Consider the following 17,402-nt stretch of genomic DNA (forward strand, 5'->3'; position numbering starts at 1 on the left):
CTGCCAAGGACAGAAATAGTGGTATTTCCAGTGTACACCTTACACCTTGCTGTCCCCCACCGCACTGCCACCACACTCACACTTACTTTGACTGAAAGCTAATTAGGAGCGGCTCAGAAATATTCCATTGCCTTATGTGTAGGCCAAACCTCAGATCAATGACGGGCGAGGGGCCATGTCATACACTTAAAATGGGAGAGAAGAGCCTCCAGATATACCAATCCACTGGGTACCACCAATTAATTTATGCATTAGAGGTTTGAAGAGCATTCTTAAAAGAGAGTGAGAGAGATGTAAGGAGATGTAATACTGCTTGTAAGGGATCCCCAGTGTATTAGGGCTGAGAAGAGGAGTTCTATATTTGGATGTAAAAGGAAATGAAATAGCAATTTGGATGGGCTCGAGAAGGAACAGCGCTGACTTGGAAAAAGAAAAAAATCCCTCGTGCTACTAGCGGGGCTTCAGTAGGTTGTTCGGTGTTTCCCTGGCAGTACCAATAGCATAGTTAGGCTTTTGGCTCCTTTAGCCATTTTGCTTCTCTTGTGGTATTTTTCTTCTATCATATTTGGCTTAAACACTATCTCATTTCACTACTGCCCTCTCTCCATCCCTCCCCAAGCCTTTTCACTGATGCCTGCCTGATAAAAGGCTCCACATCTGATATTAACCTAAAACTTCCTTGATTCCTTAAAGTGGGTTATTCATTAACAGAAGCTAAATTACTGGTTCTTGGGCAGATCTTCTGATTCTTTCAAATGACTGATTTGCTCGCAGAAACTTCTGTAAGTCTACTGTAAAAATAAGTGAAGCTTTGTGCCCATTGTTAGTTCTCCGCAGAAGTTTGGGAGAGGGAGGAGAAGTTACTCATTTGCCCGGATTCCACACGGTGAGTCCAGGGGAGGGAGTCAAGTGTACCGCAGGCTTGACAAGCAGCACCAGGAAACCCGGCTGCTTGCCAACAGGACAGGACGGGCAGGGGCTCCCGGGCTGCTCTGAGCATGGTCCTGGGTTGCAGAGGAATTGCTCTAAAGATCAGGCATGTTGCCTTCTCTTTCCTGTGATGGCCAGAGTTTCCTGTGCTAAGAGGTATGGCTATCCTCTTTCTTGTCCTTTTGTTCAGCAAAAACAAAAGCTAATTAAAGTAAATGTCAGAAGCTGCAGTGAGGAAGCAGTGGGCTGCGAAAGCTAGGGGGGCAGAGAAACTTCCAGGGGCTGGCTGATTATGCAGATAAAGCACATTTGGGAGTTGTGTGTCTAGCCACGTATGCATGCTTTTCAGTTATTCGGGTAAAAAAAGCCACCTCTCTGAGGGTTATTAAAACCTGTCTCTAGGCCTGAGCAGAAAACTGTGCTTCTCTGTGCATTTTTGGTTTATGTGCATTTTTGTTTTACTCCATAATAGTCTAGGCTCATTTCTATTTCATAATTTGTTTACCTCAAGAAACATTTTGCAACCAGCAAAGAAACTACCCCTGCCTATGATTTTCAAAGAAAATTCTATAGCATCACTGCAGTCGCTGGGCTGGACAGTCACCATAACTGTTTGCTGTTGCTATCATTTTTCCTTTGATAGTTCAGATATCTTAGAAGTCATTGAATCTAACCACTTTTTGGTTCTTTCTAATATGTATTTAAATTGCCATAGCAATCGACTGTTGCATTTCTTGACATGTATATATGTTTTCAATTTAAAGAATAAGAAAAAATACTTAAGGCATTATTTGAATTAGCCATGCAGTTGTTTTAGTATATGAAATTTAAATGTAAATAAAGAAATATTTAACATAGAGTTTTCCTTGTAATTTGAGAGTTTAGGTATACTTTCTGGAAAAACAAACCTGCAAACTTTGAATTAAAAAATGTTAGCAAGATTTATATCAATTCCAGAGCAAATCTGACCTGCAAAGTCCAACTTTACAGGTGAAACTGGATACACTATGAAATCATTATGACAGATCACAAATTCTTGGTTTAGAAAGTTGGTTAGACTTGAAGATGTTTCCCTCATTCCCGATGAAGAAAAATGTTTCCTATCTATTTTTGTTTCAATAAGTTGTAATGCATGTTAGAAATTAAATATGGCTTTTGAGCTCTTGCCTAAACAGGTTACCAAACCTATGTTTTGTATGTGCTTATGGTAACAAGTCTGCTACAAACGCAGACTAGATGAGTCCAAGTGAAAAAACCAAGGGCCGAGTTCCTTAGCATCATTTGGAATAACCCAGCCTCAGAGGCTTTTAGTAGAAGTGAAGTGTAGCAACATGTCCTGGCAGAGGAAACTGAGAGACGCCCAGGGAACAATAGACATCTTGTGGGAAGGGCTGAAATGTATGCGGCCTATTCCCATGGGAACGCCTGTAGTTCTTTCATACTGTGTGAAAAAGATGCTCCTTGAAAAGAATCTTTAATCCTTTCTTTCAAGGGAAAAAAATCTATCTGAGAACGGTATCAAAGTTTCTAGAACCCAAATGGGTCTAAGTTAGTCCATGGGTATTTTTAATACAGGCGAATAAACTGCAAATTTTTTTATTTTTTATTTTTATTTTTTAATTAAAGTTTATTGCAGTGACAACTGTTAGTAAAGTTGCATAAATTTCAGGTGTACAATTCTGTAATACTTTACCTATATCTCACATGGTGTGTTCACCCCCCAGAGTCAGTTCTCCTTCCATCACCATATATTAGACCCCCTTTACCCTCTTCTAGAGCCTCCCTCCCCCTTACCCTCTGGTAACCGCTAAACTATTGGCTATGTCTATGAGTTTTTGTTCCTTCCTTTGTTTGTCTTGTTTTTTGCTGTTTTCAGTTTTATATACCACATATCTGTGAAATCATATGGTTCTCTACTTTTTCTGTCTGACTTATTTCGCTTAGCATTATAATCTCAAGATCCATCCATCCATGTTGTCACAAACGGTCCTATTTCATCTTTTCTTACCGCCGAATAGTATTCCATTGTGTATATATACCACAACTTCTTTATCCATTCATCTATAAAAGGACATTTTGGTTGTTTCCATGTCTTGGCCATCGTAAATAAACAATGAACATTGGAGAACATTTGTCTTTATGTATGAATGTTTTCAGACTTTTGGGGTAGATACCCAGGAGAGGGATTGCTGGGTCATATGGTAATTCTATTTGTAATTTTTTGAGGAACCTCCACACTGACTTCCATAACGGCTGCACCAGTCTGCATTCCCACCAACAGTGTATGAGGGTTCCTTTTTCTCCACAGCCTCTCCAAAACTTGTTACTATTTGTCTTGTTGATGATAGCCATTCTAACTGGGGTGAGGTGATATCTCATTGTGGTTTTTATTTGCCTTTCTCTGATGATTAGTGATGTTGAACATTTTTTCATATGTCTATTTGCCATTTGTATATCCTTTTTGGAGAAATGTCTCTTCAGGTCCTCTGCCCATTTTTCAATTGGGTTGTTCGTTTTTTTTATTGTTGAGTTGTATGAGTTCCTTGTATATTTTGGACATTAGCCCCTTATCAGAAGCGCTGTTTGCAAAAATCTTCTCTCATTTGGTTGGTTGCCTCTTTATTTTGTCGATGGTTTCTTTTGCTGTGCAGAAGCTTTTAACTTTGGTATAGTCCCATTCATTTACTTTAGTTTTTACTTCACTTGCCCTTGGTAAACTGCAAAATTTTTGATGCACAGTATTGTTGTCCAAAGCTTAATGTAAATAAAGGTGGTTATTCTAGAAGTGAAGAAACCAGAGAATGTCCTAACCTCGAGTTGGAAGCTATAGGCTAATTTCCTCAGATTTCCTATATTTTCATTTAGCAGAATCTACTGATGCATAATACAGTAAACCAGCAATGTTTTATTAGCACCCATTGAGTGTAGGTCACCTCGAAAAGTCATAAAGAACTTTCCCTCCAGTGTCCTGGAGGGAATTATACATTCCCTTCTCGCTGTTACTATTTAGCCATGGTGGGGGTAGCGTCAGAGTAAGGCTATCTCTCCAGGGAACAAGATAAGTTTGCCAAAAAAATCAATAGGGACACATTCAAGATAGTGCATGAACTACCCAGATTTATGATTGAAGGAGAGTATAACTGGGATATAAATATGACACGAATGGGAAAGTCCTAGGCGTTTGTAATGCTGTGCACCCAATGTTAGGTAGCAGTACAGAAGTATTTGCTTCTAGGGAGGGCCTGGGGACATGTTAACAGGTGAGTGACCTCTAATATTAAGGACATTAAGGGTATGATTGCTGTCACTTCCTGTGTAGTTGCTCTCTGCTAGGTTCTGTGTTAAATGCCTTGCATAATCTCAGTGAACCTCCCAACAACCTATATCATAATCCTCAGGTACAAATAAGGACCCTGAGGCTCAGGAAGGTTAATTAATCTGCCCAGGTCCACACTGTAGGCAATGGCATAGCTAAGCCCAGTTCTGTCCAGGTTTCCACACTCTAACCACTTGGCTCTTCTTATTGGAATCCCATAGTGTCCAAATCTGGACGCTGTATGCCTTTAAAAATGTAAGAGAATTGGATAAAATCTAGTAATAAAGAAACACTAATAATGAATAAAGAATAAAGAAGAGGGAAGGCTAAAGAAAAATAGTCTATTCCATTAAAAGAGCAGGTGTTACCTGTAAGCCAGAAAATTACTAATAAAAGAATACACCTACTCACAGATGACTGTATTCTCTATTGTTACAAAAGAAACTCTTCAAGGGGACATTTCTCCATGTGTGGATGGCATAAAAATGTCATTGATCACCAAATGTCTAGGAAGATTTCGTAGGTCATTCTCCCGGAGCATATGGCCTGGTTCAATGTCAGCTGTATAGCCATCTGATCACGCACCTTTGTGGGGTAGCACTCTAGGGGGGACAGTCACAATGTCCCCATCTTAGTGACCACACAGATGAATTTCTCTGCAGCACAGCTTCTCGTGCACTTTGCCAGCAGACGGGTAATTTGATGGGTAGTTGACCTATCACAGGAACAGACAAAATAGGGGTAGAGAATAATACAGTTTAAAAACATGTTTTTTTAAAATGCACTGTTAACTGTTGAAAGGAGGCTTTCAGTACCTTTTTCTCCTTTGGAGTGTCAATAGATCAAGCAGGATAAAAGTATTCTCTGCAATACTGAAAGCACAAATCTGCTATATCTGATCCAAGTGGTTTTTTATAAAGAAACTTCCAGCAAATACAGTGAGGGAAAAAGAGGGTAACATCATTGATAGGTTCTTGGAAACTCTGACTTTAAGCCAAACAAGTTAGAATGAAACCTATTTTACCATAGGCCAGTTGATATACACAAGAGCTAAGTTCCTACACCATATTTCTGGTCATAAAATAATACCAAACTTTTTAATAAAGACCCAAAATACTTCTAATAGTAAATATTAACATATATGTGAGATATACCTATATTTAAGAGAGATTAATAAGAACAGGTCAGATCATTATTTTCCAACCGCTCATTCCAGTTCAGGATCTTGGAGGGCCAGAGCCCATCCCTGCTCTGTGACTCAGGGCACGAGGCAGGAACCACCCTGGACTGGATGCCCTTCCATCAGGGGGCGCTCTCACACCCTCACCACACTCACTCAGACTGGGACAATGGAGACATGCCCATTCACCTGACTGCAGATCTTTGGAATGTGGGAGGAAACTGAGGCACCCAGAGACAAGCCATGCAGACATGGGGAAAGGTGCAGGATCCACAGACAATGGCCCCAGTCAGGAATCGATTTTTTTTCTCAGCAATTATGTAAGGAAACAATGTTGAAGGAAACAACATTATTCGAGAACCTGCTGTATGCGTTCTTGTTGAGTAGGTTTGTTCCGTTTATTAGTGACTTCCTGCATCCTTAAATTTTCAACCATATTTATCTAGAGGCAGAACAAGAGGATCGCTTCTTTAGGAGCTGTGGCTCTTGCTGGACAAACACTCAGTGTTTCAAACTCTGTGTGTGAAATCTCTAGAGGGAGGGACGTGTTAATTAAGTTACAGTTCTCTCTTCCCCAGGCTTTGTGCAATGGCTTCCAATAGCCATTCCAGTCACCTGCTTGAGTTCCTGTTGAAAGTGTGTTTCCTGTGTGGCGTTTTTCCCCCCCCCATTCTTCCCAGGGAAAGGATAGATTTTCATGAACACAGGGAGTTTTGTTTTCTCTGTTAAAAACAACTCTACTTTACTGGAGCAGGCTTTATGTTTCACCCCAGGAAACAGAGCATGTTACTCAGAGGTAACTCTCTCTCCACTGGGTGAGGCACAGCTTGTCACCTGACCAGCTCTGGAGGTGCCCATGGCATCAAGCTGCATTCCTTGAATTCTTTCACCCTGCACCAGCACCAGCACCGGCAATGAACAACTTCAGGTTCACTGAGCTGAGTGGATTCGGCTCGCTGTGCCCTTGGAGTCCGCTGCCCGAATCTCCCGCCCAGTCTCAAAACACACAGCTGAGTAACAGCAAGCCCGCTTTTGAGGAGTAGCACGCAGGTAAACTGAGCTTGTGGGGAGAGCTGTGACTCCCTGAAATGTGTCATGCTGGGTGCAGAATCATTTCTCTTTTTGTGGTGTCTATTTCTCCTTACAGAAACCTGACTTGTCAACCAATAGCTTAAAAATATTTATACGAATTAACGAGAATCTAGGCTTCAGATTAGCATTCCCTTAAAGATTAAAAAAAGAAATTATGAGAGTGAAAGTGGGGAATAAGAAGGAATTTTATAATCCCTTTTTTTGTAATTCAAAAAAGCCAGATTTGGAGGCTGACCTACTTGGCTGTGAAACTTGGCTCTGTGAGTAACCTCGGACACAATATTTAAACTCACCAGTCCTGTTTCCTCTTTGGTAATAATATCTACCTGCATGGTTGATGGGAGAACTGAGAGAAGAAAGTGTCTAGCAAAGAGCTTGGTGTATAGAAAATTTCTGAGTGAGCACATGTGTGTGCATATGTGTGCGTACATGTGTGTGCTTGTGTGTGTGTGTGTGTGTGGGTGCATCTGTATACATGCATATAGGCCACAGGACTATGACATTCATAATGGAGGGTAGTGAGTTTCTCAGAAGATGAGGTTGAATTTGATCTGGCTGTGACTTTCTCTGCTGTTGCAAAGAGACCAGCAGAAGAAGCCAGACACCTGAGCAAAACATTGATCAGAGCTGCTGAAAAATAAATAACGTGCCTTGCTGATCCTTATCTAGGAGCGGGCAGTATAGTGTAGCAGTGAGATACTCCTTAAATGAGGACTGATGGGAAGGGAGGCAGCTTAATAATTATCAAACACGTGTCATGTGTACAACTGTACACAACGCTGAGAGGTCTTTATCCTGGGAGACCAACTGCCTTCGATCCTCACTCTGCAGCTTGTTCTCCAGGTGCGCCTGGGCTGGTTATTTTCCTCTCTGAACATCAGTTTTTCATTGCATGGAATTGTCATGAGAGTTAAGTGACTCAATACTTGGGAAATTCTTGGAATATTGCCTGACACATGGTAAGCACCCGCTAAACATTAGCTGTTCATGTCGTTACTTTTCAAAGAGCTCTTTGTGTGTTATCAGCTTTGATCTTCAAAATAATCTGATGAGACAAACTAGGCGTGTAGTAGCCCCATTTTGCAGATGAAGAAACTGAGGCTGGAAAAGGGAATAGCATGAACCTAAAGTCCCATAACCACTGAGTGGCCAGGCTGGGACTTGAACCTCCGTCCCCAGGCAAGAAACTGAGTATGTACTCAGGACTCATGCATTGAATGAAATCTATTCTAGAAGGTTCAGCTCAAACACCCTTTCCTCCACAAAGGCAGTCTTGTGATCTTCCCCTACGAGACATCTTTGTCCCTTATACTTCCCCAAACTTCTTTTACCGTTCGCTGGAGACTTTTCTCTGGATCATCCTTGTGTTGTAGAATGTTTGGTATAAGTCTCATCTTGCCCTTCCCCACCCCTAGATGTGTGAAAGTTTTCATACACACCTGTGTGTTGAACAATAATGTGTTGCATATGATAGACACTCAAGAGTAACAGCTGAAGTGGGAAGCGTGAATGTGAGGCTTCACACCAGGTGTTAAGTGTGGAGAGTAAAGGAGGAGCCCAGGGAAAGCCTGTGGGTGCTCCTTTCCCCCAGCACGCATTTCTGGTCCTACTCAGAGCTCCGGCTCTGATATGCGTGGGGCAGCTGACTCTGCTTCAGGAAGGGCCAGATGTTGACCAACAAGCTGGCTAGTCAAGGTGAAGTCATTTCCATCCAAGGCCTTATTTTTCCTGAATCTTATTTCACTGAGACTCTCACTTCAAATGTCTGAAGCTGGACTGGGGGATAATGCACTAAGGCGAAAATTCAGGAAAACAGTGTCCTAATTTTTCTTGTAGATATTGTAATTCACCCTTCCACATTTGCCAGGGTGCAAACCACTTTGTAGGACCCTCGTTCCTCTCTCCTCACACCCTGAAGCCTTCCCGACCACTCTTCTTCATTTCTCTTCTTCTAAGCTTCTCTTCCTTGTGACTCTTCTGCTCTCTGGTTGGCCTAAATCCTAGGGCATAAAGGGGCAAAGATGCAGGATCAGTGCAGGAAAGAAGAGGGGTTCATTTTCTTAAGACTCTACCCGTCTCTTCATCCTTAAATGTTGCGAATGCTCTGAGGGCCTTTATTTCTAATAGTAGCCTCACATGGAACCTCACGGGGAATCAACATACCGTCGTGGTTATGAACTTGGAGCCTAGCACTCTGGATCCAAAATGCAGCTCTCCAGTTTACGAGCTGTGTGGCTTGGGCAAGTTATTTAATGCCTTGGGTTCCTCACCTGCCAAATGGGGACGAAGCATCCTGATATAGTTTTTATCAGGGTTAAATGAGTTAATGCTTACAAAGCATCTAGAACAGTGCCTGGTACAGAGACAAGCATATGTAAGTATTGGGTGTCATTTTTCTAAAGCTGGTAGGTAGCACAAAAGTTGCATGTAGGCAATACTACACTTGAAGTCCCTTCAACAACCTGTGAATTGCACCATTTGGATTATTGTTGGTAGCCTACTTAATTGAGTGTCTGGTGAAGGATTTGGCTTGTGTTTAGAGACCATATTACATGGAGAGTATGCATCTTTAAATTTTAAAATTGCATTCAGTATAGAGAGGTGCTCCCACAGTCATAGCTCAGAGAGGAGGTCTGGAGCCCAACCAAGTAAGCAGTAAACTTCCTTCTCCCTTTTCACACTCATTCTGGGGAGCACAAGAGGAGTAAAATGCTGGGCAGAATCACCTATTGCTTATATTAAATAAATCACTCTCGGCTTTCACTCCCTGAGCACGTGGCTGCATTTGTAAGTTACTTGCATGTATAAGATGACTCCACTTCCCTGTAAACCATTAGGGGAGCCCACTGGCGTGAAATCAGAACAGTAGTGCCACAGTTACCATGGGGCCTTGGGGAAGTCATTAAACCTCCCCAGCCATTAAATGATCGCGAAGGTCTCTACCAGTGCAAATGGTCTGTGATTTTATTAGGCCCAGAAGGGAGCTGATGAGAATAATCAGATACTTAATTTGTGCCATTTCCCTACTCGCTTTGGACTGTTAATTGAGTGAGAAGTACAGTGGGACTTTATTATTTCAACGGTGGGAATAGAGGGAGGATTTCCTGATTCCCTAAGCCCTTCATCTTTAGCCTGCATTGCAACGCTATCACCTTCAAGTTCAATGTTCAAGTTCAAGTTCATGCTCACGTTCTGTTAAGATTTATTTAACATAACTCCTAGGCAGAGTCCTTAATTTCATTGTAACTTATTTTAAAAAATGCATAATGATAGGACAAGCATTGAGATCATTTTCTGGACTGAGTGTTGGGGCAGCCTCTGAGGTCAGTATAGCAAAGACGCCCAGCCAAGAAGGAAAACATTGGTTTCCATGTCCAGGAAAAGATAGGCAACCAGACAGTGAGTCGAAAAGGTGTTTCCTGTGTTCTCTCTTTCCTTTCATTGCCCTTTTCAGTTTGGTTTCTAGGGGAATCTGTTTGGGGGAAATCTGGCAAGTGTTGGGCATATTTGTTGCTTGTCCACTTGTTTGCTTGTGGTATGGGGAGAAGTAGAAAGAATATAGAAAAGAGGAAAATAGGTGTGGGATTTATGCTGCTTTTAAGGCTCAAATTAAATTTTCGAGAAACCTAGTAATTTTTGACAGGACTTTTTGAGACAAAAATAATGAAAGAGCTCATTTGAAGACCATCAAGCCAGAATCTGTTACTTTATGCACATTTCCAAAGGTATTTTTTTTCCCCTCTCTGCTGGGCACCAAGTTCACATTCTGAGCTCATGACATTCTAGTAATGGCTACATTGTGTCATTTGTTTCTCTTGCAGAGAGTGCCCAAGAAGACCTCAAAGTCTGGAGAAAAATGACCTTTCAACGAATCCAAAGTATACCTCCTGCTACATGTTTTTGTCTTACTAACCTCTGATAACTGGGACACATGGCCCTGGGCCTGCAGAAAGTCAATTGACGATCAAACTCCTCATCATGCATCACCTGTTCCGACTGGTCTTGGGACAAAAAGATCTTTCACGAGCCGGGGACCTGTTTTCCTTAGATGACTCTGAGATTGAAGACAGCCTGACAGAAGCTTTGGAGCAAATTAAACTAATTAGCTCATCTTCAGTAAGTAAACTAGTTTTTAGACGAGACCTCTGAAACGATCTATTCTAGAATCAAATAATGGTACATATCACAGGAGAAACGATTTTTGTAGGGGAAAGGGGAAGGACCACCAGCATTGGTCTCTCTTATCTTTTTTTATAGCTGTGGTTTAGTTGGCATCTAAGAAATAACACCAGGGAAGTCATTGACTTAGGGGGCAGCCAGGCCACCTTTTGCCCACTCAGGGAGACCAGAACTCTGGAAATTGCAGCCCAAAATGTAATTCTCACAAAAGGCTTATCTAAGGGTTTTGTCTACACCCTTGGAATGACATGGAGAGGAGAGGGAGCGAATCCGGGGAAAAGAAGACCTGCCAGGCTACCTTACAGCATCAGTAAACAAAGCAGGGTATGCAGGGGAGGCTGAATAATGAAAGAAGGCAGGATGACACCTCCTGCAGTGCAAGTAACATGAGACCAGGACAACCATCACTCTGCTGCCAGAAGTGACAGTTGCCCAGGGCTTGGTCATGCTGATTCTGTTTGCTTCTGTATCATCTGGTTTCTTTTTTTCTTTCCTTTGCTCCTTTTTCTACATACTGCCCACCGTTTAATTCAACTCCTCCATTATTAGCCCCCAGTATCATCAGGTAAATTTAAATTTTCCATCGACCCTCCCATTCCTTTACTTCTCCTCAATGTCAAGATTATGCATTCTGGAAGCACTTCCCAAAGGGAATATGGTTTGATGTTGACCTTGCTAATCACACTCGGACCTTTCATGAGACTGGTCCCATTTCAAAGGCCAAGGCCACCAAGCACCCATTCGCATCCTCCCAGCTCAACAGCCTTTGCCAACACGTGGCATAAATTCCCACTAGGCAGAGGAAAGAAGTATGACTCAAGCCATAAAACACTGAATTAGCAAATGTGTACACACTTCAGAAATAACAGCCTTCTTCCATGTTATAATGAGGAAATATTTAAAAGGCCTACTAGTAACCAGTGCAGCTTCTTCCTCCCGCCTGTCAGCATGTTCTGTTGTTGGCTGGCACAACATGCTAGACTCCCTCGGGGACCAGTGAAGTCACTGCCCAAACACTCTTCTTTTCTCAGGTAATGTCTTTGACAGCAATTATGTGTCCACATTTTTTTTCCAGAACATTAATCAACTTAGACGGAGTCAAAATACAGAGTATTCCTGGTACATTTCCACTTTCTGAGTAGGATTTATGCGTTATTTCCAGCAGTCCCTTTCTTCACACTCCTCTGGAAATTAATATACACTGATTTTCATCTAACCTAATACCATATGCATGTATATATATATATGGTATATAACATGCCAAAGCCTATTTCCACTAGAGGTCACTAGTATCAGTGATTTTGTTTGTTTCTTTCTTTCATCAATTGCTTTGTCTCACAGATGTTAAATTCAGAATTTTAGCACTGGTAAGTTCTGCTATGGGTCCCACTTTTAACCATTAGGTCTGGCAGGTCCCTTGTCATCAGGAGAACTGTCTATCCTTCAAGTCCTCCAATCCCACTAGAGCAGCAGGTCTAGACAGTCAGTAGTTCTGCGTTCTTCATCTACTAACTTCCCTTGCATCTCCCGTCTTCCGTTTCTCTATCAGTAACCATGGCATAGAGCAAGTGGGTGACAGAATAAAAATAATCATTTTTTAGAGGGATTGTGCAAATCAATCTAATTTTTAAATTTCTTAATCAATCTTAATTATAAATATGTCCTTTTGTGAAATTCCTTCTCCCTCTCCATTCCTTTAAAAACCAGTTCGTTTCATTATTCCTGAAATGATTTCCAGTGGTTCTAGTTCTTAGTGATTACTTCTCTCTAAACAGACATGATTGCCCTTTTGCATGATATTCTGTCCTTATAGAAAATCATCTATTCATATACTCTCAAGTGCAATCTCTACATTAAGAAATCCCAAATCTCTGTTTTCAGCCTTGTCATCTCTCCCTAAGCTTCATGCTCATACGAGTTGATATCCAGCACCTCAAAAATCAATGTATCTTAATTAGAAATTATCATCATCTTTCTTCCAGTTATCCTGTCCTGGAGTCACTCTTGACCCCTTCCCCTCGCTCTCTTCTTGCCCTGTGAGTTCTGTAGACGCTGCCAGAGAAATGCCTCTTCATCTGCTCCTTCTTTTCCCTTCCTGCTGCTGTCACCCTGGCCCGGGTTGTCAAAACAATTGATCTCCCTTCCTTTGGTCCTGCCTTTGTCTAGTTCAATTTACCAACAATTACCAGAGTAAACTTCCTAAACCACATTTTATTACACGTCTCTCCATTGTTAAAACACATCCATGATGCCTCACTTCCCATGACATTCAACGACCCCTGAATCACCAGGCCTCCTCTATGGCTTACTTCCCTGTTAGCTGCATCCTATCCTTCCCTTAGGACTTGGACCACATCTTCCTTATCAGTCCTTTGCTAATCAATAACCCTGGAGCTCAGTAATCGATTCCACTTCTCAACTTACCATTAGAAACATAGAACCTTCAAAATCATCTTTTCCAACTTCATTCCAGCACAGAAATCCCTTCTTTAGGACTCCTAACAAATAGCTGGATTTTCCTTCTGCATTTGCAACGATGAGGAGGTTTCATCAATATGAGAGGGTTTCTGATATTTTTTTCCTGCTTCTCAATTTTGCTTTAGTGAATTTCCCCTTTCCATTGCATGAAGCTTGATGGGACCTTCAGCCAAGATTCCCTATTTTGACATTGCCAGTAGAAGAAGGAGGAAAGAGTGGGGACATCTAACCCAAGCCATGCCAGTCAGAATTTCTTTCCCAGTAATTCTAGGAAAGATATCAGCAGAGGGTGATTTACCATAATGATTGTTCCCCCAAGAAACAGTCTGTTGGTTCCTGCCTTCCTGTCACCATAGCTGCTTTGGTCACTGCCCTTCTAAGGCAAAGTACTGCAGCATTTTCTTCAAATCTCTAAGCCACATTATATCTTTTAATTATGATTGTTATTTTGCTGTAGTTACCCAGAATTTTTCTGTTGCTTGTGACCAAAGAATCCTAACTGACAAGGAGATAGCTCTTCCAGTGTTGGAAGTTCAGATTGTTAGTGTGCTCTTCCTTTTGGCCAGGTGAAGTCTTGCTCCTTATGCTTTGTTCTATCCATTGTGGTTTGTTCTTTGCCCCAACAATCAAAAGAATCTAACCCCTAGAAGAACTTTCAACATATGAAGATAGGTATTAATCTCACCTCTGGGTTCTCTCTTCCCCGCTAAACATCCTGAGTGCCCGTATGGTTTCCATGACAAAGAAGGAGCCTATGACAGGGAAAAGCTACACCAGCGCACATTTCTAGTCTCAGGTCTGGAAACAGTTTTGTCAATACCTGTGAAATGCTATCAAATCATGCTATCCAAATGCGAGACTCAGAGTTAGAAATTAGAATGCTGACTTACTGATTTACAACGTAAAATAAAACTCACGTCGGTCAAAATTTTTGTGTACTCCATACTGTTCTCTCCAACTCTGTTTACCCAGTCTTTCTCTAGACAAGGAATATTATTATTGATTAGATTTCTTCCTCCTCTATTACAATCACATTTCAGCTCTGCCCCCCTAAGATTATATTTAACTCACCGGAAAATCACCCATGTACAGATAGTATCTGGGGTTACCACAGTAGCTGGCTAATCCCATTTATACAAATGGACCTTTTGTTTGTTTGTTTGTTTGTTTGTTTGTTTAATCCTCAAAGGGCAATCTTGTTTCCAAGTTCTTGGAGGGTGCCTTATTGTAACTTCCAAGTACTGCCTACATTCTCAACATTCTGGTTACCCTCCTCTGAAATCTTCCTAATTTATTATTGTAATGTATCATTGCCTAGTACTTGAACCAATTTTTTTAGAAGCACTGCTGGTACTAGTCAGGTACTCCATTTCTAAAATTTCTTTCCAATAATAACCTCACACAGTTGGGCACATTTATCCTGTGATGGGCAGAGATCCTCAGGTTGAATCAAAACTTGTAATTAGATAACCTGAAAAAACTTTTTTAAGTAAATTATGTCATATTGTAAACCATTGCAATAATATGCCCTTTAGGCTCTTTTTTTGCAGGATATCCATTCCTTTTAAAAATCATGATTCTGTCCAATGTGTTAGAAGCTTTGTCGATCAGAAAATTTGATAAGCAAGCTTCCAATCCTCCTAAAGTCACTCACAAAATAATTGAAACTTACTAGACTCCATTCTGCAGTCCATGCCCTCTTTTTCCATATTACGCAAAAAACACTTCTGGAAAATATTTACTCCTTATGTTTTGCTTTGAAAATGTGACTTCTCACTCAAAATTCTCTCCAAGTTCCCCAATTGTGCCTTTAAGTTTTGTCTTTTCATTTCAAGTCCTTTCTGGAATACCTTTACCTAATAATCATTTCTTCTACTCCCTTGGCTCTCCTCCCATCCTGTTTCTGGTAAGACTGTCATCTTATCGATTCGTCCTCTTCTCCGGCTCCCAACCCCACCTTTCGTATGATGTTCATACATGCTGAATCGTTCCACTCACCTTCCAGTTCACTTTAATTTCTTGATAATAAAAAATGTTAGGCACTCAAAAATCACCCAATTTAAACAATTAGATAAAATTGAAATCACCTGTATTTCAATCTATAATCCATTTCTCAACTCCCTTTCCTCCTAAAAGTAACCAATATCTTGATTATGGTATTTATTTAGGCATGTTTTTATTTCTTTGCTACATGTCCATGATTCAAAATTACTTATAGCACCACGTATCATGTTTTTAAACTTTATATAAATGCTGTCATAGGTTCAGTGTTATGTTTTTGAGGTTTAACTGTGTTGGTACAGGCAGCTCCAGTTCATTTGTCTTCAATAGGATAGAGTATTCCATTGCATGACTATGCTGCAGTTGGTTATCCATTCTTTATTTGATGGACATTTGCAATTTAAAGAGCGCTACAGTGAACATTCTTATAATTAACAATTTTGGCAAATTTTTTGCTAGTATTTCTATTGTATACACTATGAGTGAAACAACTGATTTGGGGGTCTTATATACTTTCACCTTTCTAATATACCACCAAAATGTTCTCCATTGTGGTTATTCCAATTTACACTCCCAGCAGTCATGGATAAGAGTCCCAGTTGCTTTATGTCCTCACCCATGATGCTTGCTTTTATCAAACTTTTAAAGTTCTTGTCAACTTCAGTGAAACAGTATCTGATTGTTATTTTAAATTTGCACTCCCCCCTTTTTTATAATGTTTATTTGCTATTTGTCATTTGGATTTCCTCTTTAGCAAAGTACTTGTTAATGGTTTAGGTTTCTTTTTTCTTTCTATTTTTCTATTGAGATTTAAAATATATTTTTTTCTTATTAATTTGAAGGAGATTTTGTATATTCTTGTCCTAATGCTTTGTCGCTTATGCATGTTACACATTTCTTACTCTAACTGTAGCTTGCCTTTACGTTTTATTGTAATAAGTATTGATATCTGGTAGGACAGTTATTCCCAATTCCTTCTTTAAAATCGTTTTGATTTGTTTTTGTTCTTTAACAATTTTGTATTAGGCTTCTCTAGTTTCATGAATACTGTCAGTGTCTTGATTGGAATTTCTTTAGGTCTATAGATTAATTTGAAGAAAATTGACATCTTTAATGGGTGTTAATTTGAAGAAAAATAACATCTTCTGCTCTGTAGATATTGCATATCTATTTATTTAGATCTTTTTAAATATTTCAATAAAGATTTATAATTTTTTCTTAAGGATCTTAAGAATCTTATACATTTTTTTTCAGTTTGTATTTTATATTTTTCAGCTGAGACCATAAATGGAATCTTGTTCAAACATTGTATTTTCCAACTATTTTTTCAGATGATTTTTACAGAACTGACACTTTTGTAGTGATCTACATCCAATAAACTCACTCAACTCTCTTTTAATCCTAATAATTTGTCTATAAAATTCTTTCCATTTATTCAACAAATATATGAGGCACCTACAATGTGCAGGCCCTGTACTGAATTCTGAGGATACAGTACTGAGCAAAATAGACCCAAAAAGTCTCTGCCGTCATGCATTTAATTGGATGAGGCAGAAAATAAACAAAATAAATGAGGGAAGTATGTAGCATATCAGAAGTGCTGTGTAGAAAACTAAAGCAGAGGAAGAGGACACAAAGTGGAAGTTTGAAATTTTAAATTGGCAGAGATGGTAGGACATACTGAGAAACTGCCATTTAAGCAAACCTTGAAGGAGTTGAAGGAGCAATATCTATGAATACCTGGAGGAAATCACTTCAGGCAAAAGAAACACCCAATGCAAAGGCCCTTGGGAGCAGCCTGCAGTTTTTGAGAAACATCAAGGAGGCCAGTGTGGCTGTAGCAGAGGGAGCAAGGCAAGAAGATCGTAGGACTACAGGTCAGAAGTGAAGTAGAGACTGGATCCCGTAGGGCCTTGGGCAGCCATTGGAGAGTTCTGACTTTCCTTTTCCTATTTTGGGAAGAGTCTGTTTGAAAGGCAAAGGTGAAATCAGGGAGGCCAATTAAAGCCTACTGCAATAATCCAGATAAGATGAATAGAGACTGACCATCATGGAGCAATGGAGGTGGTGAGAAGTGTTCAGATTCTGGATATATTGTTGAAGGTGGAACCAATAAGATTTGCTGATATGGTATGTAAAGAGAGAGGGAGGGAGGGAGGGAAAAGGAGAAAGAGAGAGAGAGAGAATTTCGAAGATTTTAGCTTGAAAAACTAGAATGATGACATT

At 40.4% G+C, this 17,402-nt stretch overlaps 1 protein-coding gene across 4 annotated transcripts in view; it reads left to right on the forward strand.

Moving 5' to 3' along the window:
* The first annotated feature begins 795 nt into the window (after positions 1–795).
* Positions 796–17,402, forward strand: part of VEPH1 (ventricular zone expressed PH domain containing 1) — a 203,339-nt gene continuing 186,732 nt past the window's right edge. Inside the window, exons 1-3 of one of the 4 annotated variants that reach the window (XM_033092121.1) lie at positions 6,338–6,476; positions 7,362–7,477; positions 10,340–10,634. In XM_033092121.1, coding sequence (XP_032948012.1) covers positions 10,497–10,634 — 138 coding nt within the window. In that variant the 5' untranslated portion in view covers positions 6,338–6,476; positions 7,362–7,477; positions 10,340–10,496. Of the gene's footprint in view, positions 887–939; positions 1,087–6,199; positions 6,477–7,361; positions 7,478–10,339; positions 10,635–17,402 lie in introns of those variants that run through there. The other 3 variants (XM_033092130.1, XM_033092103.1, XM_033092111.1) reach the window with 3 other exon arrangements.

The sequence above is a fragment of the Rhinolophus ferrumequinum genome, chromosome 2 (genome assembly GCF_004115265.2).
Source record: "Rhinolophus ferrumequinum isolate MPI-CBG mRhiFer1 chromosome 2, mRhiFer1_v1.p, whole genome shotgun sequence".
In the NCBI taxonomy this organism is placed as follows: domain Eukaryota; kingdom Metazoa; phylum Chordata; class Mammalia; order Chiroptera; family Rhinolophidae; genus Rhinolophus; species Rhinolophus ferrumequinum.